Here is a 25,510-nt window from a genome sequence, read left to right as displayed (position 1 = left end):
TGATTCTCCAAGGGAGGCCTCAGCATTGCTGTATAAAATCACAATGTTACATCCTTCCTTTTATGATCTAGTCCTCTTGAAATGAATGCCAACTTTGCATTGGCCTTCCTCACCACAGACTCAACCTGTAAATGAACCTTTAGGGAATCTTGCACAAGGACCTCCAAGTCCTTTTGTATCTCAGTTTTTTTTTTGTATTTTCTCTCCATTCAGAAAATAGTCAACCCTTTCATTTCCTCCACCAAAGTGCAGGATCATACCCTTCCAGACACTGTATTCCACCTGCCAATTCTTTGCTCATTCCCTAATCTATTTAGGTCCTTCTGTAGCCTCTCTATTTCCTCAAAACTCCCTGTCCCTCCACCTATTTTCATATTATCTGCAAACTTTGCATCAAAGCTATCAATTCCATCATTCAAATCATTGACATAATGTAAAAAGAATCGGTCACAACACAAACACCTGTGGAACACACTAGTCACTAGCAGCCAATGAGTAAAGGCTCCCTTACTCCAACTCCTTGCATCCTGTCAATCAGCTACTGCTTTATCCATGCTAGAAGCTTTCCTGTAAAACCACAGGCTTATTTCTTGTTAAGCAGCCTCATGTGTGGCACCTTGTTAAAGGCATTCTGAAAATCTAAGTACATAACATCAACCAATTTTCTTTTGTCTATCCTGTTTGTTATTTCTTCAAAGAATTCCAACAGATTTGTCAGGTAAGATTTTTTCTTGAGGAAACCAAGCTGACTACACCCTATTTTATCATGCGCCTCCAAGTACCCTGAGACCTCATCTTAATAATCGACTGCAACATCTTCCGAGCCACTGAAGTTAGACTAACTGGCTTATAGTTTCCTTCCTTCTGCCTCGCTTCCCTCTTGAAGAGTAGAGTGACATTTGTAATTTTTCAGTCTTCCAGAATCTCGTGATTCTTGATCGATCATTACTAATGCCTCCTCAATCACTTCAGCCACCTCTTTCAGAACCCTGGCATTTATACCATGTGGTCCAGGTGACTTATCTTCTTTCAAACCTTTCTGTTTCCCGATAATCTTTTCTCTAGCTATGGTAACTTCACACACCATGTTTCCTGACACCTGGAACTTCCACCATACTGCTCGTGTCTTTCATGGAGTCTTCACAAACACTTCTGTCTGCAAGAATGCAATAAAGATCTTTCAACCATTCAAATTTTCCAGTAAATTATATCTTTCTTGTAGAGGGAGTTCAGTGAAGATTCATTAGATTTTGAGATAGGGAAGATGTTCAAAATCATTCAAAAGTTTAAAAAAATAAGGGTTCAAGATGAGAGGGAATTTTAAAGCAGATGAAAATTTAAGCTTTTCGCATGTAAAGGGCCCCTTTCTGTGTTGTACAAAAGCACGACTCCATGTTGTGCAATGGAGAGTGGAAGTAAGACTGGTTGAAACCATGAGTCATGTGGAGACTTTTGATGCCAAAATCTGGAGCAACAACCATTGGGAATAGTGACACTCTCCCCTCTACCATCTGCCTTTCTTCCTCTCCTGACCTGGATCCACCTGCTCACGTACCAACTCCTGGGCTCCATCCCTCCCCTCCAACTTTTTTTTTCTGTCTGTACCCCTTCAGTCTAGTTGATGCATCTGAAGCTGGAAATTTGGTTGTCTATTTCTCTCCACAAATGCTGCCTGATGCATTGGATTCCTCCAGATTTTTGTTCTTTGCCCTATGTCATCTGACCTCGTGGGAACGTGAGGGAGGTGTTGCCAGTTATTGAGGCATAGAACTACACAGAATAGAAAGTGGCCTTTCAGTCTACCATGCACATGCCAAACATCAAATACCCACCTTCTGTACCATCTACCGGTATTTGTTCTGCTGCCTTCTGTGCCTTGATGGTTCAAAAACTTGGAAATTGCAAAGAGGATGATTTTTCATTCATTTAGAGTTGACACATTTTTTCAATGATTTAAGTGTCCTACATAGAAATATTCAACAAAATAGGTCTGCCCTGATTTAGCTAGCTGAAATGTCATTTCATGGAATTGAAAGAACTTTAAATTACTTGTATGAGCAGAAATTACCTTGTTACAAATCTCATGGGGAAAATCCCCTAGAACTACGACCACGGCTAACAGCAGATAATGAAACCAATTATAAATTGTGTGCTATTGTTTTTGGTTATCTGATATATTGTACAAGGAGGACTGATTCCTTTTTAATCAGGAGGGGAATGTTTTCCACAGGAATTATTCGGGTAGCTTTACCTAATATGGACAGAGAGGTCAAAGAACATTACATGGTTATTGTTGAGGCGAAAGACATGGCTGGATTGAAAGGAGGTCTCTCAGGGACAACAACTGTGACCATCACCTTATCTGATGTTAATGACAATGGACCAAAATTCCAACACAGTAAGTATGCTCTCAGCTCAATGAGATCTCTCAGTATCATACCAGTTATAAATACTGAAGACACCACATTATGTCTTCCTGTCTCCATTAGCATGAATTTATAACCAGAACATCTCATGAAAACATGAAGGGAAATTTATTTTCATGGACCACCTGGAGTGACAATCTGTCGACATAATAAAGATAGAGAAAATTGTTTCAAGATCGGAAGATCATTACAGAGTCCTTTAACTCCTGATGTTTAATCCTGCAGAAAAGTTTAGTCTGATACTTCATTGCAGGGTTCTGGTAATGCTGTACATCTAGAGGTGCTATCCTTCCAATGAAATGGTAGACTAAGGGTCAACATCCTCTCTCTGGTGAATGGAAAGGATACACCTTTATTGTTTTGTAGAAGAGCAGGAGTGCTGTCCCAGTGTCCTGGACAATATTTAACTTCAGTTAAAGTTAGTCTGAGCATTCACTTATTTCTGCATGCAGGAAATCAGTGTCCACACATTGATTGTCATGTTTCCTCCATTAGAACTTTAATAAAGCTTCAGACAAGCTTAATTGGCTGTAAAGTGCTTTGAGATGCTTCAAAATGTACTGGACCCCCATTCCTAGGTTTTTTTGTGCTGCTTAATTAATACTAAGCCTCTTAATTAATACAAAGTAAATGCTCATGATATAATGACATCCCTGTGCTGGAGATTCCTGGTTTGTTCTGCCAGTGTGTGCACAATTGGCTGGGAATCACAGTTGGGTTGTCATACCAATAGATGCTTGGATCATGGTGTTGTCATTGGCAATCAAGAAAGTGCATCAGTGCCTCTATTTCCTTAAGATGTTGCAGAAATCTGGCATGTCTCCTTTGACCATCACCATTTTTAATTGGTGCACCATAGAAAGCATTTTACTCAGATGCATTATGGCTTGGTATAAGAACATCTTTACCCAAGACCATAAGAAATTACAGAGTTATGGGTATAGCTCAGCATATCATGGAAACCAGCCTTCCTTCCAGGGACTCTGTCTATGTTTCTTACTGCTTCAGCAAAGCATAAACATAAAACATAATCAAAGACCCCACCCACCTTGGACATTCTCTTTTCTCCCTAGTCCCATTGAGCAGAAGATGCAACACCTTGAAATTGTGCACCACCAGGATCCAGGGCAGCTTCTGTTACAATAGGATGGACTTTACCTCATCATGGCCTTGCTCCTTACTGTCTGTCTGCATTGCCCCATATCCATAACTGTGAGAGCTTTTTTTCATTGTACTACCTGAAATGATCTATAAGAATGACATGTAAAACAGATCACTGCACCTCAGAACATGTGACAATATTAAACCAATTTACCACTTCACCGGAGCCACGAACATAAGGCATCACTGCATGTGAGAGGTAGAAAAGGCGGAGAAATGCCAGCTGACTTCCTTCTCTAAAGATCATTTAATGAACCAAAAGATTTTACAACAATCCACAAGCTTCATGCTGAGTGTTACAGTGAATATATTTTTCCTTAATTAATATCTTGAATTGAAATTTCCCTGTTGTGATGGTGGGATTTAAACTAATGTTGATGGATCAGTGTGTTTCAAATGCTAGGCTGTTAGTTTGGTAACTCAGGTATGCTACCATACCTCATTGTTTGAGATGTTGGTCTCTAACAGAAGGGAAGCATCCTCAGATTTCTCAGGAAGCCTATTTTATAAATGTGTAATTGTCACTCATTCTGAATCATGAAGGAATTGTTTATGTCATGCTCATAATTTTTCTATAAATATTACTCCTTATAGTCATTGAATTTTACCTTCAGGAAATACCTTCAGCCCACCGGGTCTATGATAACAAGCATGACTATCTATACCAATCACAACAATCTCATTAATTCCTTAACGCTCTATGCTCTACTTATTCAAGTGCTTCTTAAATGTTGTTAAAGTTGCTGCCTTCACTTCCTCCTCTGGCAGCTCATTCCAGATACCAACTAATCTTCGTGTGAAAATCTGTCCTGTAACTGGGGGTGCACTGTAGTGTAGCAGTCAGCAGAGTACTTTACAGTACGTGACCCAAGTTCAATTCCTGATGTTGCCTGTAAGTTTTTCCCATGACTGCAGGGTTTCCTCCCACAGTCCAAAGCCTTGCTGGTTTCTAGGTTAATTGATCATTGTAAATTGTCCTGTAGTTAGGCTAGGGTTAAATTGGTTTACTGTGTGGTGTGGCTGAGCCACAAGGGCCTGCTCCACACCGTATCTCAATAAATAAATTAATTAATTAACTTTTCAGAACTCCTTCCAAACCTCTCTGCTATCAGCTTAAATCTATGCCCTGTAGTTTTAGATACTCCTACCATGGGAAACAAACACCGGCTATCTTAGTCAATCTATGTGTCTCATTGCTCTTTCACGTCACCTCTCAGCCTCTTCCACTCCAGGGAAACGGACTTCATCCATTGTATCTCTCCTAATAGCTCAAGCCTCTAGTCCAGCCAAAGTTTTTGTGAACACTTTCTGCTCCCCCTCCAACTTAAATATGTCAGATCAAAACAAGGTGATGTTGAAGTAGAGGTTCAATGAAAAATTTGCTTGCTGCAGCTTCACAGGCACATGGAGCACATAGAACATAAAGTTATACATAAATAATACAGGATGGTGAAGAAAAAATGCTTTGCAAAACAAGACATTAGTGTAAAACAAAACACTGTCAGAGACAAGTAAATGGTAATGTAAGAGGTGATCTGTTGCTAAGGCAGCACTGGGGTTATGGGCAGTGTTCCTTATAGTGTGCTGACCACACCTACAGACAATACTCCAAGTGACCAGAACAACATACAATTACTCATATTTTAACTTATGTTTTACTCACTGGAGATTTTCTCATTATTTAATGCACACATTTAAATGTATGATCCAGATGAATTATTTGTTCTTTTCTGTTTCCTGTACTGCATTATCTACTCTCAAAATGGTTTCCACCACAAGTCAGAAGTCATACAGTGTCATGAATATATACAATTAAATGTACAATGTTCATATGTCTACCATTTGACAGTTCCTCTGCAATCAACATAACAAACACGCATTACCTAGTCACTTTTCTGTACATAGTAAGTTCTGGGTTGTAAATTGGCGGCTGATCATAAACATAAGTGATTCTGCAGATGCTGGAAATCCTAAGCAACATCTTTTATTACAATAATGATGACACATTACAAAATACTTAATTGGCTTTAAAGCACAGTTTTACACCCTGAAAGGCATTACGTAAATGCAAGTTTAGTTTTAATCAAATATGCATACAATTAAGAACATTGTACTCTCCTGACATTTGCAATCAACTATTGCACTTGTTCAGAAGTAGATGGCCAGTATCAGCTTTCATTGAAGTCATAGAGCCAGAGTGTACAGCTCAGAAAAATGCCCTTAAAACCATGCAAATCCATGCTGACCAATCCCATTTCCCAGGCCCTCTAAATTCTTATACCTGTCCATGTGCTTCTTCAGCACGTATAGAGTATATATCAGTTCAAATTTCAAAGTAAATTTATTATCAAAGTGTAAATATCCCCATGTACAATGCTCAGGTTCATTTTCGTGCAGGCATTCAGAGCAGAAAATGAAATATAATAGAATCAATAAAAAAACTGTACTAAGTCTCTTAAACAATGAATGTACAAAAGAAGAAAAACTACGTAAATACAAAAGCACAAATAATAGTAAATAAATACATACTACTGAGAGCCTAGGTAGTAGAGTCCTTGAAATTGAGTCCACAGGTTGTGCAATCTATTCAGTTTTGAGGCGAGTGAAGTTTTCCACGCAGGTTCAAGAGCCTGATGATTGAAGGATAATAAATCTTCCTAATCCTGGTGCTGTTGAAGCTAAAGTTCATATTCTTCCTTGCCAATATCACCAGCAAAAAGAGAGCATGCCTGGACTGTTTGGGTCTTTGATGATGGATGCTGTTTTGTTGAGGCAGTGCTCCTTGTAGATATGCACAATGGTGGGGAAGGCTTTTCCTGTGATAAACAGGGCTGTATCCATTACCTTTTGAAAGCTTTTCCATTCTTGGGCATTGGTGTTACCAATGTGATGCAGATCGTCAGGACACTGCATCTTTAGAAGTTTGTCAGAGTTTTATACGGTCTACCAAATCTGTGCAAACCTTGAAATAAAGGCACTGCTACGCCTTCTTTGTAATGAGTCTTATGGTCTGGTCCTAGGATAGATCCTCTGAAATGATAATGCCAAGCAATTTAAAATTACTGATCCTCTCCACCACTGATCCCTTAATGAAGACTGGCTCATGATCTCCAGTTTCCATATAATCAGCTTAATAATCAGTTCTTTGGTTTTACTGACGTTGGAGTGAGGGGTTATTGTGACGCCATTCAACTAGATTTTCAATCCAGTCGAATAATATCATCTGCTGTATAAAAACCATTCTTCCACGTTCTTACTAATCTTTTCACCCTTAACTTTGGCATTATGACCAATTCCACAACTCTGGGGAAAAAACTGCTTATCTTATCTACACCCCTCACAATTTTATTTTCCTTATTGAGATCACTCCTCAGTCTCCAAAACCCCAAGGAATAAAGGCTCAGTCTGTCTGATCTCTCCATATAACTCAGTCCCTGAAATCCTCACAATCCTTGTAAAAATATCTTTACCATTTAATAACATTGCTCCTGTAGCGGAGTGACCAAACCTAAACACAATAATGATTTTATCTGCTTGAGATTTTTTGTGTCGCTCCAATGCTTTATATTTTCCTCTGTTGCATTCATTACCAATTGCTCCCCAAACTGCTGGTGGTAGGCACACTGGTTCCCTACATAATCTGGATAATTGGAGTTTCATTCTCAAAATGTCTGCCCTGAGGGCCAGTTCACTTCTAGTGCAATGCAAATGGATTGCCTTCATCCAAAAATCAACCAGTGACAGCTTGTTACCACCATCTGAACTCACTATTATATTTTCCCTTGAGTTTGCAGCAGATGGCACTCCACAGCAAGTGAAGATATAATTTCTAGTAGATGCTGTGAGGGGTTGAGAGAAACACTGTCAATCCACAAAGAAACACTAGAAACCCATCACTTAAACAGAATATAAACATGTATCAATTGCTAAAAGTTTGGTCTGTTGCACATCAAAGTACTTAAACACACAATTGATTGTGAGGACTTTTCTACATCATTAAGCTACCACACATGTATCTACTACTGAGAGGAAATTATACTGCTCAGAATCAGAAGCAGCAACTCCTGGCTGTAGATTCAAGTCCCCCCTTCAGGACTGCCACATGAAAATCTAGACTAACACCCTATGAGGATGTGCTACACTGTCAGAGGTGCCATCTGTTATGCAAGGTAGTGAACCAAGAAATTGCCTCCTCTTGGAGGTGTTAAAAATCAAATGTTACTGTTTTGGAAAAAACAGCAAGGCAGTTCTCCCCAGTTTCCTGACCAATATTTATCCTGCATTCAGCATCAGAAAAGCAGTTTATCCCAGTATGGTCATGTTGCTGCTTATGGGATCTTGCTCAGCGGGAATTGTTTCTCCTACATTTAAAACAAAGACACTACTTCGAAAGTATGCTTTTATTGCCCAAAGGATACCATAGGCTCATAAGACTATGAAAAGCATGGCACATAAGAAGTGTGAAACTATTTTGAGCACAAGAATCTTGACCTTAGTGAATTAATATTGCAATCTCCTATTGTACTCTTTCATTGTTAGAATGGTGATATAGTTTGCATTAAACTCAGAAAACAGTTCTCTGGTTTTGGCCTGAAGGTACACACTCAATGACATCATCCACTCTGTTATCAGATTTCACAATGGACATTGAACCCATGAATACTAACTCACTCTGCTTTTTCTTTTTCTGAACTACTTATTTAATGTAACTTTTTTAATATATGTACTTGCTATAATTTATTATGTATTGCAATATACTGCTTCCGCATTACAACAAATTTCACGGCATTTGCCAGTAATATTAAACCTGATGCTGACTCTCATTTGGTCTAACAAATCTGTACCAGTGCTGATGGGCCATACAACATTTTCCCTCACTCCATTGTCACACCTTACTGTTCATTTTTCCAACAGGTCTTTACTAGTTGTTGTTCTGTAAATGCCTCAGTCACATTCACCTCAGACACTTCTGCATCATTAAACTAGTCCTTCTCAACATAGAATTTCTCAACTGTGTTTATCAGTGACTACACTTTTGATTTTAGTTCCCTCACATGGCAGAGCTAACTCATCAAATCCCCAGGATTAGCATTTGCCCACAAATTGACCACATTCACACCAGGTAACAGTTTGAGATCCTGGTCATTGCAATGACTGAGGAAGGAACCTCAAACTGCATTTAATTTTCTTTGAACGTAAAACCGGATGGTGGAAGAACTCTAGGGTGAGGTTGGGGGTGGAGTCAAGCAGCATTGTTGAAAGTATGAGTTAATACTTGAGAGGCAAGGTCTCAATCTGAAATATGGATTTATGTCTTTTGACTCTATAGATGCTGCTCGACCTACTGAGTTTTTCCAGTTTTTGTATTCTCTTCCTGATTCCAACATTTGCAGTCTCCTTTGTTTTACTTTTTCCAAAGATACCAATTCACTTTGAAAAAATAATTCAACATCCTAAGAAATGAGGTGTCTTTCAGTGAAGTTGCTAAGTGGTTCAACATGGTCTCACAAATTTCAGGGGTTTTAAACTACTCATCCCAGCAATACATATTTTTGTAATATGATATTGTGATCAATTACACTGTTAGGGCTCCATTTTCCAAGGAATATATTGGTTCCAAGAAATTAAACTATCGCATCTGACTTCTGATGAAGGGGCTTTGATCTGAAGTGTTATCTTTGCTAGTAACCCCATAGAGGCTGTCTGACCTGTTGAGAATGTCCAGGATTTTCTGTTCACCACTAAGCTCAAGGATAGCTTCTATCTTGCTATTATCAGATTCCTGAATATGGATCTTTTATACAATAAAGATGAGCTCTCAGTCCCTCAATCAACCTCACCATGGCCCCTGCACATAATTTATTTACGTGTAATGCCCTTTCTCTGTACAATATTCTGCTTTCAGTATTTTTTTCCCTTTGCTACTACCTTGATATATTGATGAATGGAATGCATGCCTGGATGGCATGAATACAAAGCTTTTCACTGCATGTGACAATAATAAACTATTACCAATTAATGAAGTTTCAAGTAACAGGAGTTTTATTGATTTCCATCACATCATCTGACTGGGAGATCTCACATTTGTGACATTGGAAAGGAATTTTAGCAGGAAGTTGAAATATCATCTCACTAGTGTGTGGAGTGGAAAATTTCCTTCACTATTAGATGACAGAGGTAGATTCTGACTGTGGAGGCATAGGAGACAGCAGACACTGGAATTTGGAGCAATTAGAACAAACTTGGAGCAACCCAGCAGGTTGAGTATCAGCTGAAGAGGCAAAAGGATGGTCAGTGTTTTGGGCTGAGTCTTTTTATTTTTGCCTTGACTGGTAATGTCAATTTCCTTCCTCCTACAGATGCTGCTCAACCTGCTGAGTTCCTCCAGCAACATAATTCTGGTTATATCTGGAAATGTTTTCTCCCCATCCCTCTGTACTTTTATCACTGCTTTTTGGTAGGACTATAGACTGTATGACTATGTTTACATCATTCAATTGCTTTTGGCTCATCACTGTATTTAACATTAGATCTATGATATGCAACATTTTTGCTCTGGGCTTCACGCAAACAAGGCATTTGATTGAATATTGGTGTACATGACAATAAGCTAAAGTAATCTAGTCTCTGATCTAACCTGTATTATGACTGGTATCTCAGGACAGATTGTAGCTACAACTGGCCCAAATTTGTCTTTCACCTGTGACACTATGAACAAGTTTCAACATAACCTATGTGCATTCACTATAGTACCTTCCAGCAGCTGCACGGTGTTGTAGAGGGACTTTTTTCACTGATTGCATTGGATTTGCTCTCTCCTTTCTAGAGCTGTACCACTTTTCCGTGCCAGAATCGGCTGATATCGAGACCACCATCGGGAAGGTGATGGCTACTGATGCCGACATTGGACAAAATGTAGAAATGACCTACACTGTAGAAGGCAGTGATGGCTCAGATACCTTTGGCATACTTACAAATAGTGAGACCCAGGAAGGTGTCGTCATTCTAAAGAAGGTTTGGTGTAGATGATTTTTGTTTTTTGGAATTCAAATACAGATTGCTCACATTACAAACGGTTATTTGCATCCTTAGATGCCCAAAATCAAGGAAACAGTTAAGAGTCAACTACATTTGGTGGGCTTGGAGTTTCATATGGTAAAGATGGCCAATTTCTTTCTGTGTGAATAGGTTCTATCACAACAGTCCAATGGTTTGGGCAAAACACACAAAACATCAGGGGGACTCAGCAAGTCAAGCAACATCTATGGAGGGAAGTAAAAAGTTGAAGTTTCAGGCCTGACTTCAATCAAAGTTCAGGGTCCAGGTGAAGGGTTTCAGCCTGAAACATCAACTATTGATTTCCCTCCATAGATGTTGCCTGACTTGCGAAGTTCCTCTAGAATTGTATATGCGTTGCTCAAGATTTCGTGAGTTCAAAGGTCTCATTACCACCACTTTTAAAACCAGATTTTTTAATATGCTGCCTCAAATTCATTAACTAAAATTTCTCAATTGCTTTTGGGGTATTTGAACTCACATTCTGTATCTGTATCACTCTAATGAATTAATCATGTGAATACCAAGTTCCTTAAGTTTTCCTAGTTTCCACAATGTCAAACTCCCCTGTTCAACTCCATACAAAATGTTAGGCATCTTAAGCTATGCTATGTGAAATGAACAAACACAAGGCTTAAACCAAAATGTACTCCTATTTTCAATCAAAGATTGGATTTGAACCTGCATTAAATTTTCCAGCCTTCTCAAAAAATAATATAACTTACTCTGTAATCTATTCTTTTCAGTACAACGAAGATCCCAATCCATTTAGTTATTTGATCAGCCTGAGACCTGCATCACTGTTTTATCTGTACTTTCGAAGCTTAATTTATTTCTACGATCCTAATGTTTCTAGAATCACTTATCAGTATCATAATCACTGTCTTTTACTATGTAAGAATAAGCAGTTTATTTCCTCTATCTGCTCTTTCAGGAAAAAGGATCCAGTGCTTTCCCGGCATAGACTGTATGGCGAATAAGCTCTTCTCAGGAGATTATTTGCTCTTGCAGGAATTAATCCCCTATCCTTCTCTTTTCCATTGTCCAGTAAGTGCTTTCCACATCAAGAACGATTTAATTTCCTTTTGAAAATGCCTATTAATTCTGCTTCCTCTGCTGAACTAATTCAAAACATTCTAGCTCAGGTCAGTCTGTATGGAAGTAACAAGTCCCCTCTTCTCACTCATAGAAGTTACAAGATCCCCCCTCTTGCTCTCAGAACTATAATAGCAGAATATTATCTTGAATCTTGGCCTTTGGTTATTCATTAGCAAGTCAAGGGAACTAGTTCAGCCCCTATGTGCTCATTGCTCAACAGATCTGGAACGTAGAACATAGAAAAGAGAACAATGAAGCACAGTACAGGCTCTGTGGCCCATGATGTTGGGCCAACCTTTTAACCTAATCTAAGGGCGATCTAATCCTTTGTCCTACATACCCCAACATTTTTCTATTATCCATGTGCCTATCTAAGAGTTTCTAATACGTCTAATATATTTGCCTGCACCACCACATGATGCAGAGCATTCTATGCACCCACCACACTCTGTGCAAAAAAAAAAAATACCTCTGACATCCCCCCCCCAAACTTTCCTCCAATCACTTTAAAAATTATGCCCCCTGATATTAGCTGTTTTCTGCCCTGGAAAATAGTCTCTAGCTCTCTACTTGATCTACGCCTCTTAACACAAACAAGAGAAAATCTGCAGATGCTGGAAATCCAAGCAACACACACAAGGTGAAGGAACTCAGCCGGCCAGGCAGCATCGATGGAAAAGAGCAAAGTCAATGTTTCCACCCGAGATCCTTCAGCAGGACTGGAGTAAAAAGATTAGTCAGAGTAAGGAGGTAGAAACATAAGGTGTTAGGTGAAGAAAAATGTTGGGAAGTTGATTGATGATAAAGGTACAGGGCTGGAGAAGGGGGAATCTGATAGGAGAGGACAGAAGGCCATGGAAGAAAAAAAGGGAGGGGCACCAGAGGGAGGTGGTAGGCAGGTAAGGAGATAGGTGATGGGGGAAATTGGAATAGGGAATGGTGAAGGAGAGGGGGTGGGGAAACATTACCGTAAGTTCAAGAAATCAATGTTCATGCCATCAGGTTGGAGGCTACCCAGGCAGAACATGAGGTGTTGCTCCTCCAACCTGAGTGTGGCCTCATCCAAACAGTTGAGCTGGCCATGTTGGAATGGGAAATGGAATTTAAATGGATGGCCACTGGGAGATCCTGATTTTTCTGGTGCTCGGCGAAGCCATTTCCCAATCTACGTCAGGTCTCTCTGATATACAGGAGGCCACATTGGGAGCACCGGACACAGTAGATGACCCCAAACAGACTCACTGGTGAAGTGTCACCTTACCTGAAAGGACTGTTTGGGGCTCTGAATGGTAGTGAGGGAGAATATTTAGGGGCAGATGTAACACTTATTCTGCTTTCATGGATAACTGCCAGACAGGAGATCAGTGGAAAGGGATGAATGGACAAGGTAGTCACATAGCGAACGATCCCTGCGGAAAGCAGAAAGTGAGGGGGAGAGGGAGATGTGCTTAGGGATGGGGTCCTGTTGGAGATGATTGAAGTTACTGGCGGGATGGAAAGTGAAGGCGAGAGGAACCCTATCGTCGGTGGGGTGGTGGGAGGATGGAGTGATGGGGCAGACATGCTCAAAATGGAAGAGATGCAGTTGAGGGCAGCTTTGGTAGTGGAGGAAGGGAAGTCCCTTTCTGTGAAGAGGAGGACATCTCCTTAGTTCTGGAATGAAAAGCCTCATCCTGGGAGCAGATGCAGCAGAGACAGAGGAATTGAGAGAAGGGGATGGCATTTTTACAAGTAACAGGGTGGGAAAACGTGGGATGCCTCTTAATATCATGTATACCTCTGTCAAGTCACCTTCTCTCCAAAGAGAAAAGCACAAGCCCTTCAACCTATCCGCATAAAATTTGCTCTCTAATCCAGGCAGCGTCCTGGTAATTCTGCTCTATACCAATACTCATTATAGTGAAGTGACCAGAACAGAACTCAATATTCCAAGAGTGGTCTAACCACTGTTTATCAAACTGTAACATTACCTTGTAGCTCTTGAATTCAATCTCCCAACTAAGGAAGCCCAATGCACCATACACTTAAACTACCCAGTCAACTTGCAAGGCAACTTTGAGAGATTATGGACGTGGACCTCAATGTTCCTTCCCTCTGCTGAGAATCCTGCTATTAAATCTACCTTCAAGTTTCATCTTCCAAAGTGTATCAGTTCACACTTTTCCAGATTAAACTCCATCTGCTACTTCTCAGCTCAGTACTGTACCTTATCAATATCCTATTGTAACCTACGTTACATGAGAAATACTGTATTGTAATTAAATTTTTATGTAAGAAATATGAGCAGAATTGCTACAGTAGACATTGAAGGAAGTTAGAACAGTGAGAAATGGGAAAAGGGAATGGGTGTAGGAATCTAAATCAGACAACTGCCAGATGCAGCATTTTGGAACGATAAACTAGACCAAGATTTACAAAGTGAATGATAAGGTCCTTGGAAGGTTTATTGAACAATGTGATCTGGGGAAAATGTGCAAATTTCCTTCAGTGACAACGCCGTTAAGTAGAGTGGTGAAGAAGATGAACACATCAGTAAGGCACAGAGTACAGGAGTGGGATGTTATGTTTTAGTCATATGAATCATCGGTTCACTACCCTTGGAGTATTGTGTGCCGTTCCAGTAACTACGCTATGGAAATTTTGTGATTAAGGTGGAGATGGTGAAGAAAAGATTGATAGGAATATTGTCTGGAGTAGATGCCTTGAGCTACATGTAAAGACTGGTTTCCTTGGAGTGAAGGAGGCTGAGGGGTGATCAAATATAGGTTTAAAAAAATTACGAAGTTCAGCGATAGAGTAGAAAGTTGCAGTCTTTTTCCAGGGGTATGGGAGTCTAAAATTAGAGCACAAAGGTTTATGATGAGAGGGAAAGGAATTAAAAGGGATCTGTGGGAAAGCTTTTTCAGATAGTGTGATGGGGATATGGAACAAGGTGCCAGTGCAGCTGTAGAGTCAGGTACAATCACAATGTTTAAAAGATATTTAGACATGTCAATAAGATAGGAAAGGTTCAAAGGGGTATGTGTCAAATACAGGCAAATCGGATTAGTTTAGATAGACATCTTGGTCAGCATGGACAATTTGGGCTGAACGGCCTGTTTTCATGCTGCATAAATCTATGACTCCATGACTCTATGCTGATGCTCTCTTTTCCATGTGCCCCTGAAGTCTCGATAACACCACTTGCTTTCTCACTTCGGTTCATGTCTTGCACAAACTTGGATCTGTTATATTTGGTCCCGTCCACTACATTGATATGTAGATTGTTTATAGTCAGGACCCAAGCATCAATTATTCTGGAATCCTGCCAGGCACAGCCTACCAAATTAAGGGAAACTAGTTCATCCCCAATCTTTGCATCCATCTGTTAACCAGATCTTAATCCACACTGGTACATTAAATCCAAAGTTCCAAGTGTACTTTGTTCACTAAGCTTCCATGCAGGAACTTATCAAAACCCTTCTGAACATCCAAATACGCCATATACATTGATTCTCTCAAATCCACTCTACTAGATATATTTTCAAAGAACTCCAAGTGGTTCGTTAAATGTACTTCCCCTTTCATGAAACCACCCTGACTCTGCTCAATCATATTGTCATTTACTAGGATTTTACGGTTTATGATGGTGTTGGTTAAACATAGTGATGACTTGCTGGCAGTAAAAGCAGCTATTAATTACTTTATTAATCATACTTTTTCTGGACCATGATCACTCTAATCAATAATCTGCAGCTTCCCTTTTGGAAATGAGCTTTTGAACTGGATGTACTACTTGATATTTTTGTATTGTGAACAGAAGTCACAAAGGTGTAAGACGATTGTGGTGCGTTGGGCTGAATCAAGGCTGCTGGACTCGTGCCCAAGAGTGGGGAATCAGTCAATGTTTGGCTGATGGAGGGGACTTGGAGGTGATTTGAAGTGGCAGAACTGAAGTGAGGCAGCAAGGCACGGACCTGAATGTGAGCAGCAAGCTGAGGTTTGACCAATTTAAGTGCCAGGCAGAAAGGGAAATGTCATACTGGGGCTGAATTGAGGTGATGGGTCCTGGACTCGAGAGCATATTGAAGCACAGGGTCCAGGTCCAAGAGTAAAAAGCAAGCCCAGGTTTGGCTGATTTAAGTGCCTGGCTAGATTGAAAAGGTCAGAGTGTTGGGGCTGGAGGTGAGGGATGTGCCAGTCTTCAGTTCGCTGTTCAGTGACGTTCAGCCACCTCTGAGCCTGCAACTAATAAGTTCTTGGAGCGACTGCAGTGGTGACTGGCTCTGTGGCTATGGATTCACTTCATGATCTTCAGTTCTGAATATCATTTGCTTATTGCTTGCTTTATTGTTTGCACAATTTGTTTTCTTCTCTGTGCATAGGGTGTTTGATGGTCCTTTTTAAAAAGGTTTTATTGGGTGTCTTTGTTTTGTGACTGCCCATAAGGAAGTGAATCTCAAGGTTGTATATAATATATGTAGGGCTCTCAGTACCAGTAACTGTGCTGCTAACTGTTTAGGCTAACAAAATAGCTTCTCTGTATTGTTATAATGAAATGGCTTCTCTGTAATGTTACTAAATGCTGTAATGGGTTTCCGTAGCTGGAATGTTCGGGTTATAACTACAGATAAGGGGGGAACTAACCAATGGAGAATTGTTATGCTACCTTGTATGTGTGAGTTGAGTGGGAGTTCGCGATCTTTTTCGGGAGGCGAGCGAGGAGGACGGACGTGTGAGGAATGGACAGCCGTTCCTGGGCGGCAGATACTGGACATTGGTGGTTTGGACGGTGGCTGAAGGCTCGGAAGGTTGTTGTAGATGGAATCGGAGGCGTGAACTCCAATGTATTAAAATATTATGTGCACAAACTGATAAACTTACTGATTTGGCACCTTTAGGTTATCAGTTTCTACTAATCCATCACTAAGAAATAACTATAAAGTTGTAATTATTTACTCACCGTTGGTGTATTGTCTGGTATTTGTGTTGCGAGCGTGTACTTGGGGAGCATTACACTGTATTTACAATGAAGTATTGCACTGTTGGCGAGGCACTGGCGGTTCACCCTAGGTAAATGGGGTAAATTGGGGGAACAGATGCTACATGTACATACTTTTATTTTAGGATTGATTGATATTGATTATCTCATGTACCAAAATGCAGTGGAAAAACCCGTATGCCAACCCATCAAAAAAGAACCAAAAATGCAGAATTCAGAACATAGTGTTGCAGATTACTCTCACTGTCAGTAACATCAAGGAATTGATTAGTGACCTCAGGAAGAGGAAATCAAGATAACACAAGGCAGTCATGATCAAGGCATCAGCAGTGGAAAGGGTGAGCAGCTTCAAGTTCCTGGGTATCAACACATTTGAAGATCTATCCTTGCCTCAACATATTGATGCAATTATAAAGAATGCACACCAGTGATGGCCATTCTTAGGAATTTGAAGTGATTTGGTCTGTCACCAAAGACTCTGTAATTTTCGGCAGATGATGTGTGGAGAACATTCTGATTGGTTTGCATTTCCATCTGGTATGGAGACACCAATGCACAGGACCAGAAAAAGCTTAAGTGCATTATAAACTCAGCCAGCCCATCATGGGCACAATCCTCTCTACCATCAAGGACACCTTCAAAAGCTGATGCCTCACGAATGAAGCATCCATTGTGTAGGACCCTAACCATCTAGGGCTTGCCCTCCTCTCATTACTATCATCTGGAAGGAGGTGCAGGAGCCTCAGTGTTCCTCCCCTCCACCATCAGATTTCTGAACACTAACTCACTAATTTGCTCTCTTTTTGCTCTATTTATTTATTTTAATATATTCTTATTGTAATTTATTCTAATGTTTATGTACTGTGCTGCACTGCTGCCAGCAAACACCACATTTCTCAATGTATGGCAATGATAATAAATCTGGTTCCGATTCAGCTTTAGAGAAAGTGCAGTATGCAAGTACAAGGGTTTAATGAGGTAGACTGGGAGATCAAGAGTTCAGCTTTAGCAATTGAGTGATCCAAGAGCCTGATGACAGTGGGTCAGAATTTGCTCTTGAGTCTGGTGATCAGATTTTATGCAATTATACTATATTATAGATTCAAGCATTTTTCCTGCTTTCTCTCACCCTTTTTTAAGAATCTGAGATCACCTTTGCTTCCCATAAATATACTGCAATAATTCTAAAACCTAAAGAAGCTAGTATCATCAAAAACGTAAAGGGCCCCCTTTATGAACTCACTGATCTTTTTTGCCCATTTCCACATACTATATGATAATTTTCCAATTTAACATCTTTCTTTCCTCTGACACCAATTAATCATCTTATACACCTCCATCAGGTCACCTCTTATTCTCGTCGCTCTAAGAAAGGAATGCCGAGTTCACTCATCCTATTCTCATAAGGCTTGTTTCCCAATCCTGGCAACATCCTTGTAAATCTTCTTTGCACCCTTTCTATGGTTTCCACATCCTTCCTATAGTGAGGCGACCAAAACTGAGCACAGTACTCCAAATGGGGTCTGACCAGGGTCCTATGTAATGGCAACATTACCTCTTGGCTCTTAAACTCAATCCCACAATTGATAAAGGCCAATGCATTGCCCTATTTTATTTGCTTTCTACATTATCTGCTGAAGCAAAATACTTTCTGAGAAAAATGTTATAAGTTTAAATCTGCGAGCAGCATATCGAAATGTATGATGCATTTGCAAAAAGCTGAACAGAAGTGAATGTGGAAAATATTCATAAATCAGTGTGATCTAATTCCCATTACACCAACAGGACTGAATGGTGGCCAAAGCTGGAAACTATACAGTCCAGAGAAATCAGAGTTTGGCAATAGCAGGCAACGTAGGTAGGGTAATTCAATGAACAAGCATTGGCATTAGTACAATACTTACAAAGGAGTCTAGAGCTACATGCTGGTCAGACCAAGGATAGCGGGGTTTTCATTTGATAGGGCAGGTGGGATGTTGATATCCCTGGAATATTTTGTTCCACCAGATGGGAAGTTTATAGGCAGTAGTTGCATGCTTAACACAAATGATTCAAAGCTCCCACCTAGATTCAAAAGCCATTAGGGAATGACAATAAATGCCAGGTGTATCAGGAACTTGAAGTCTTTTGGAAAAAAAAGCAATCCTACTACCAGATTTAAAATGTGAGATAGTCCTTGAATTGAATTTTTCTAGCTGCAATGGTGGGATTTGAAGTCACATCTTCTATCAAGAGTCCAAGCCTCTTAGCACTGGAATTTTTTGAGAGATTTGAAAACTGAGGGCTATGAGGAACTGATACAGAAGAGATGTGAAACCCATTCAATTGCGGATAGCCTCAAAAGGGCAGCTGGCTCCTATTGTACTCTGTGTTATCAAGGGAAATTAGAGATGGGCAGTAATGCTTCTCTGAAGCACTATGTAAAGAAGGCAACATACATTGTCAAAGATCCCCATCATCTGGCCCATGCCATCTTCTTGCAGCTACCCTCAGACAGGGCTGAAGACCCACGTTACTTGATTCAAAAACAACTGCTTTCTTTGAATGATTCAGTTATTGAATGTATCAACAAAAACACTGCCTCACTTTGCACTACAACTGGATTCATTGTTCTTCCTCCAGTTCTGTATCCTCCTGTATTCTTTGTATAACTTACATTTCATTTGTGTTTTTTCTTCTGAACATTGTGTCGCTAATGCAGTGCACCTGTGATGCTGCTGCAAGTAAGTTTTACATTGCTCCTGACCACGTATATTATTGTATAAAATACAATAAAAAAAAGTGCAGCATGGATAGAAGCTTGGCTGACTAGCAGAAGACAAAGTGTCTATAAAGGGGGCATTGTCTTGTTGACTGCCGATGTTCTGCAGGCATCATGGTTGGGACAGCTGCTTTTCACGTTATATGTTAATGATCTGAATAATGGAGTTGATGGTTTTGTGGCCAAGTTTGTAGATGGTGCAGAAGTGAAGGGGCAGGCAGTATTGAGGAAGCAAAAAGGCTACAGAAGGACTTAGACAGGTTAGGAGAATGGGCAAAGAAGTGGCAGATGGAAAACAGTGTTGGGAATTGAAACGTTATGCTCTTTGGTGGAAGGAGTAAAAGCAAAGACTGTTTTCTAAACAGAACAAATTCGGAAATCAGAGATACAAAGGGTCTTGGGAGTTGTCATGCAGGGTTCCCTAAGGGTTAACTTGCAGGTTAAGTTGGTAATAAGAAAGGCAAATGTAATTTTTGCATTAATTTGAGAAAAGTAGGATATATAAGCAACAGTGTAATGCTGAGAATTTATAAGCAGTGGTCAGACCTCACTATGTTGTGAGTAGTTTTGGGCCTTGTATTTGAGAAAGGATGTGTTGGCATTGAAGAGATCCTGGAGGAGGTTTACAGGAATGAAAGAGTTAACATGTGAGGAGCCTTTTGATGGTTCTGGGTCTGTACTTAGTGGAGCTAAGAAGAATGAAGGGAAATCTCATTGAAACTTGCCGAATATTAAATAGCTTGGTAGACATGAAAAGGATGATTGAAATAGTGGGACTGTCCAGAACCAGAGGGCACAGCCTCAGAATAGAAGGATGTCTCCTTAGTACAGAGATGAGGAGAAATTTCTTTAGCCAGAGGGTGGTGTATCTGTCGAATTCATTGTTACAGAATGTTGTGGAGTTCAAATCATTGGGCGTATTTAAAGTAGATGTGCTCCTGATTAATAAGGGCATCAAGGGCCTATTAAGAAAATGTCCTATTCCTGCACCTACATCATAAACTTGACTTTGATGTATGGCTCACCTCTAAAGTAATTTCCAGTAACATTGAAATTTTTTCTGAATGACAAGCCCTACATGTCATTTTCCTCTTATTTGGGAGCCCTACACTAATAGATGATCAATTCGTAACCATTCTCCATTCTCAGTGCGTTATTCCAGAAGCAAGGTACCAAATGTGAGTGATGCTCACAATCTGGTTAATTAAAACTGAACGGCAGAACTATTTAAAGGAACAAACAGCCCTTTAATCAGGTGGCTGGCAAGTTATCTGTGTTGGAATGTGTGGCTGATCAATAACATGATGTTTTTGGAATCAGTAATGATGAGCGGTCCTTTCTGTACTTTCCTTCAGACTCTGGACTATGAGGCCAAAAGATGGTTTAGCCTCAGGGTGGAAGCGCTCAATAAGCACATTGACCCGCGGCAGCTCCAGCTGGAACGGTTTAAAGATACAACCAGTGTGAAGATCAATGTGCTTGATGTTGATGAGGCCCCGCTCTTTCTCTCTCCCACCTACACTTTCTGGGTTCAAGAAAACCAGGAGCCAGGAGCCTTTGTAGGAGAGGTGACTGCCAGGGACCCCGACGCTGCAAACAATTCAATCAGGTAGGTGATGCTTCAGAATGATGGAGCTGATTGCCAATTCCATTAAGCAGTGTGTAAATTCTCCTTGCAGTCCTGATTACAGGAACTCCTGCTGCTTCTGTGCCAACAGAGGAGGAAATTGCACATTTAAATCTTGCTATTTTGCTTCTTTAAACAATATAAATAAATTCAAGACAATGAAAATAGTCAAGAGGACCAGATAAACAAAGCAAGAGACCATTATTAGTTGTCATCCTGTTTTCACGTTGTGCTTAATGAACTTTCAAAGATTTCACTGTAATTGATTCACTTGCAAGTGTCTTGTTGCTAGTTCATTATTGACATCATTCAGTGATGTTGTTGCTCCTGCTTTAGACTTGCTTGCATTATCTGCTGCTTCTATGGGCATATTCACAGGAACATATCAAACATATCTCCCCAAACCAGCAGAATACTCCTGTCAATATTGAAGCAGGGAAGACAGAAGTTTTTATTTTCCTTTATCCAGGTGTGTACAACGGCAATGAATCAGCACACCTTAAAGTCATGTTTCTTTTTTTTGAGATTTATTTTCAAGATATGTGCATGATTGCATTAACTACCTACCCTAATTGCCTTTTAAACTAAATCATTGGATCATATCAGAAGAGGGCAAAAGACGTACTTGTAAGTGGGGAGTTGCCATCCAAAAGAATGGTAAGGTTCCTTCACCCCTTCTGAGAGATCACACTAGAATTGATGATGCATCAGTGAGTTCTATGGATATATCATTGAAACGCAGCGTTTAACATCAGATTTTAGTTATGAAACATGGAAACAGGCCCTTCAGTCCAACTGGTCCATGCTGGCCAAGACTCCAATTGAAGCTGCTCCCATTTAATTTAATTGATAGAAATTGAACAACTGTGGCTGCCATGAGCTCATTGGTGAGGCTGCATGGTTTCGGTGATAGTGAATGGTTTCGGTTGCCCTGCAATGCAAAACATGTCTTTTAGCTCTAAGGCGGGCAAGGAAGATTTACAAGAATATTTCCAACACTTGAGGACCTGATTTGCAGGAGGAATTTATTTGTTGAGGTGTCGGAGCCTTTGGAATGAACTTACTGTAATGTATAAAATCATGGAGGGAAAGAGATAGTGAATGCGCAATCTGTTTTTCAGGGAAGGGGAATTTAAAAGGATTAGAAGGCACAGGTTTAAGGTGGAAGGGGCAATTTGAAGTCTGAGGGGCAACTTCACACAGGGTGGTGTGCATGTAGTACAAACTGCCATAGGAATCAGTTGAGTTAGGTGCAATTTTAAAAGACAATTAGACAGGTACATGGATAGGAAAGTTTCAATGGCACATGGGACTACTTTTAGATGGGCATCTTGCTCACCATGGACAAGTTTGTTGGAAGAGTGTTCTAATCAAGACCAGAGAACAGTACAGCACAGGAACTGGCCCATGATGTGTGTGCTGAACACTATTTTGAATTAAACTAAATCTCTTGTTCCTGAACATGATCCATATCCTTACAATCCTTGCATTTTCAGCCTCTTAAATTCCTCATGTCTACTTCTATCACTACCTCAATGTTCTTCATAATTTTATAAACTTTTGTTAAGCATTTAATCCAGATTTTTGAAATTCAAGACATTATGCTATTGTACACAATCACTTGTTATTTGGGATATGTATAGGAGAAATGACAGGCAGGACTAATTGGTAAGTGTGTTGTATGACTCTAATAATTAGGATATACATCAATGGAAGAGGGAGTAAGAAAAGGTCTTGCATTTGTATAGCAGCTTTCACAATCTCAGGAAGATACAAGGAATTGTCCAACCGATGCATGATGTTGAAGTCATTGTAGAACAGGAGGAAGGAGAGTAGATGATGTGTACACAGTTAGATCCCAGAAACAACAAATCGATACTGACAAGAGATTGTTTTGTTGCACTGTGGGATGAATGTTTGCTAAGACATTGAGAGCTCAATAGATTGCGGTTAGAAGCAATTAACAGCAGCATCAATTGGGAGATTCATGACTGAGGCACATTACTAGTGACCTCCACAATCAAGTGAATAATAAAGATGGGAGATATTCTATTAATAACGAAGTACCAATCCTCAGGAAAAGGACTGCAGGGTTAAACTTAGCAACACAAACAAAATCCTGGAGGAACTCAGCAGGCCAGGCGGTATCTATGGAAAAAAAAGTACTGTTGATGGTTCGGGCTGAAACTCTTTGGTGGGACTGGAGAAAAAAAAAGCTGAGGGGTAGATTTAAAAGGTGGGGGCAGGGGTAAGAGAACCACAGGTAATAGGTGAAACCTGGAGTGGGAGGAATGAAGTGAAGAGCTGGGAAGCTGATTGGGGAAAGAGACAGAAGGCCATGGAAGAAAGAAAAGGGGGAAAGGAGCACCAGAGGGAGATGATGAGTGGGCGAGAAGATGAGGTGAAAAAGTGAAAAGGGGATGGGAAATGGAGGGGGTGTGGGTTGGGGGGCATTACCGGATGTTTGAGAAATCGATGTTTGTGCCATCAGGTTAGAGGTTACTCAAACGGAATATAAGGTGTTATTCCTCCAAACTTAGTGTGGCCTCATCATGACAGTGAAGGCCATGGATGGACGTATGGGAATGGGAAGTGGAAGTGGAATTCAAATGGATGGCTACTGGGAGATCCTGTCTTTTCTGGTGGATGGAGCGCAGGTGCTCGGCAAAATGGTCTCTCAATCTACATCAGGTCTCGTCAATATACAGGAGGCCACACTGGGAGCACCGAACACAGTAAGTGACCCCAACAGACCCACAGGTGAAGTGTCACCTTACCTGGAAGGACTGTTTAGGGCCCTGGATGGTAGTGAGGGAGGAGGTGTAGCACTTGTTCTGCTTGCCAGGAGGGAGATCACTGGGGAGGGATGAATGGACAAGGGAGTCTCATAGGGAATAATCCCTGCGGAAAGCAGAAAGTGGGGGATGGAAAAATGTGCTTCATGGTGGGATCCCTTTGGAGGTGGTGAAAGTTTCGGAGAATTACGTGCTGGATGTAGAGGCTGGTGGGGTGGTAAGTGAGGACAAGAGAAACCCTATCCCTGGTAGAATGGAGGAAGAGTGGAGTAAGAGCAGAGGTGCGTGAAATGGAAGAGATGCAGTTGAGGGCAGCTTCGATGGTGGCAGAAGGGAAGTCCCTTTCTTTGAAAAAGGAGGACATTACATAAAATTAGAAGTAAGAATGAAAAGCCTCATCCTGACAGCAGATGTGGGGGAGAAGGAGGAATTGAGAAAAGAGGATGGCGTAGCAGATGCAACGGAGATGGAGGAATTGGCCTGAAATGTCGACTGTACTTTTTTCCATAGATTCTGCCTGGCCTATTGAGTTTCTCCAGCATTTTGTGTGTTTTGCTCAGGTTTCCAGCATCTCCAGATTTTCTCTTGCAGGGTTAAGCTTGTGCAGTTCAATTTCCTGTCAGCTTCGTCAAATGAGTCAATTGCATCAGGATTTGGTCAGAAATCTAATGCTTAAGGCTTTTGTGTTCTACTATATGAGGTTAACATGTATTACTGAGGTAATGGTGACTTGTTCAGTAATAACAGGACAGCATTGTTCCTCGTGTGAAGCCATCCTGGCAAAAAGCTTTAAGTCTAAGGTGGTTGATAAAAGAAGAAACTTAGCTTCTTACATTTGAGCAGATGTATGGTATGTAATTTGGTTTAAGCATGTTTATATTATTTTCCAATAATTGAAGTGTTGTGGTGTACTGTCATTAGCAGAGCAAACTGAAGATTATTTTGATTATTATTGTCACATGCACCAGCCACCTTCCCTGTCACCTGGTCTCACCTATCACCTGCAGGCATGTACTCCTCCCTCTACCCCCACCTTTTTAATTCTGGCTTCCTCCCCTCTTCAATCCAGTCCTAATGAAGTGTGTCTGTCACAAATATTGACTGCTCTTTTTCTTCCAAAGATGCTGCCTGACCTGTTGAGTTCCTACAGTATTGTGTGTGTGTGTAACTCGAGATATAATGAAACACTACTTTCTGCATGCTATTGCACAGATTATTCCATACGCAAGTATGTCAAGGGTGTTGGATTAGGGTGTAGAATTGCTATTTTTGTTGTAGTTTCAACTTTTCTTTGCTTGCTTCTAATTTTTATGTCATCACCAAGAGTGTATGTGTGGAATTGTTCAGTAAATTTTCTAGTAGAGCTAATTCTGTATTGTCTAGAAGCTTCAGTTTTTCTGCAGCAGGTGTCACACCACTTGAACCTGGTAATTTCATACATTATGTACTAGCAATGTGCTTTATCTCTAATCTAAGTCAGAGATGACTGCAACTTTTTCTTTGCCTTTCTTTGTTCTTGTAGCACTAAGTAAAATGGCCATCACCTCCTTCTTGATTTCTGAGAACCTTTGAATCAACATCAAATCCAACAAGGATAAGGAGCAG

At 40.4% G+C, this 25,510-nt stretch overlaps 1 protein-coding gene across 1 annotated transcript in view; it reads left to right on the top strand.

Annotated features, from left to right (window-relative positions):
- The window catches only part of LOC132379589 (cadherin-7-like), a 61,962-nt gene that overhangs the window by 11,019 nt on the left and 25,433 nt on the right, over nt 1-25,510 (top strand). The window contains exons 2-4 of the mRNA XM_059947713.1: nt 2,231-2,398; nt 10,414-10,601; nt 20,839-21,092. Of these exons, the coding sequence (XP_059803696.1) occupies nt 2,231-2,398; nt 10,414-10,601; nt 20,839-21,092 (610 nt within the window). The remainder of the gene's footprint in view (nt 1-2,230; nt 2,399-10,413; nt 10,602-20,838; nt 21,093-25,510) is intronic.

Source organism: Hypanus sabinus, chromosome 1, assembly GCF_030144855.1.
Source record: "Hypanus sabinus isolate sHypSab1 chromosome 1, sHypSab1.hap1, whole genome shotgun sequence".
In the NCBI taxonomy this organism is placed as follows: Eukaryota; Metazoa; Chordata; class Chondrichthyes; order Myliobatiformes; family Dasyatidae; genus Hypanus; species Hypanus sabinus.
Note: the sequence above shows the minus strand (reverse complement) of the source record. Positions and strands in the feature narration are given on the sequence as shown.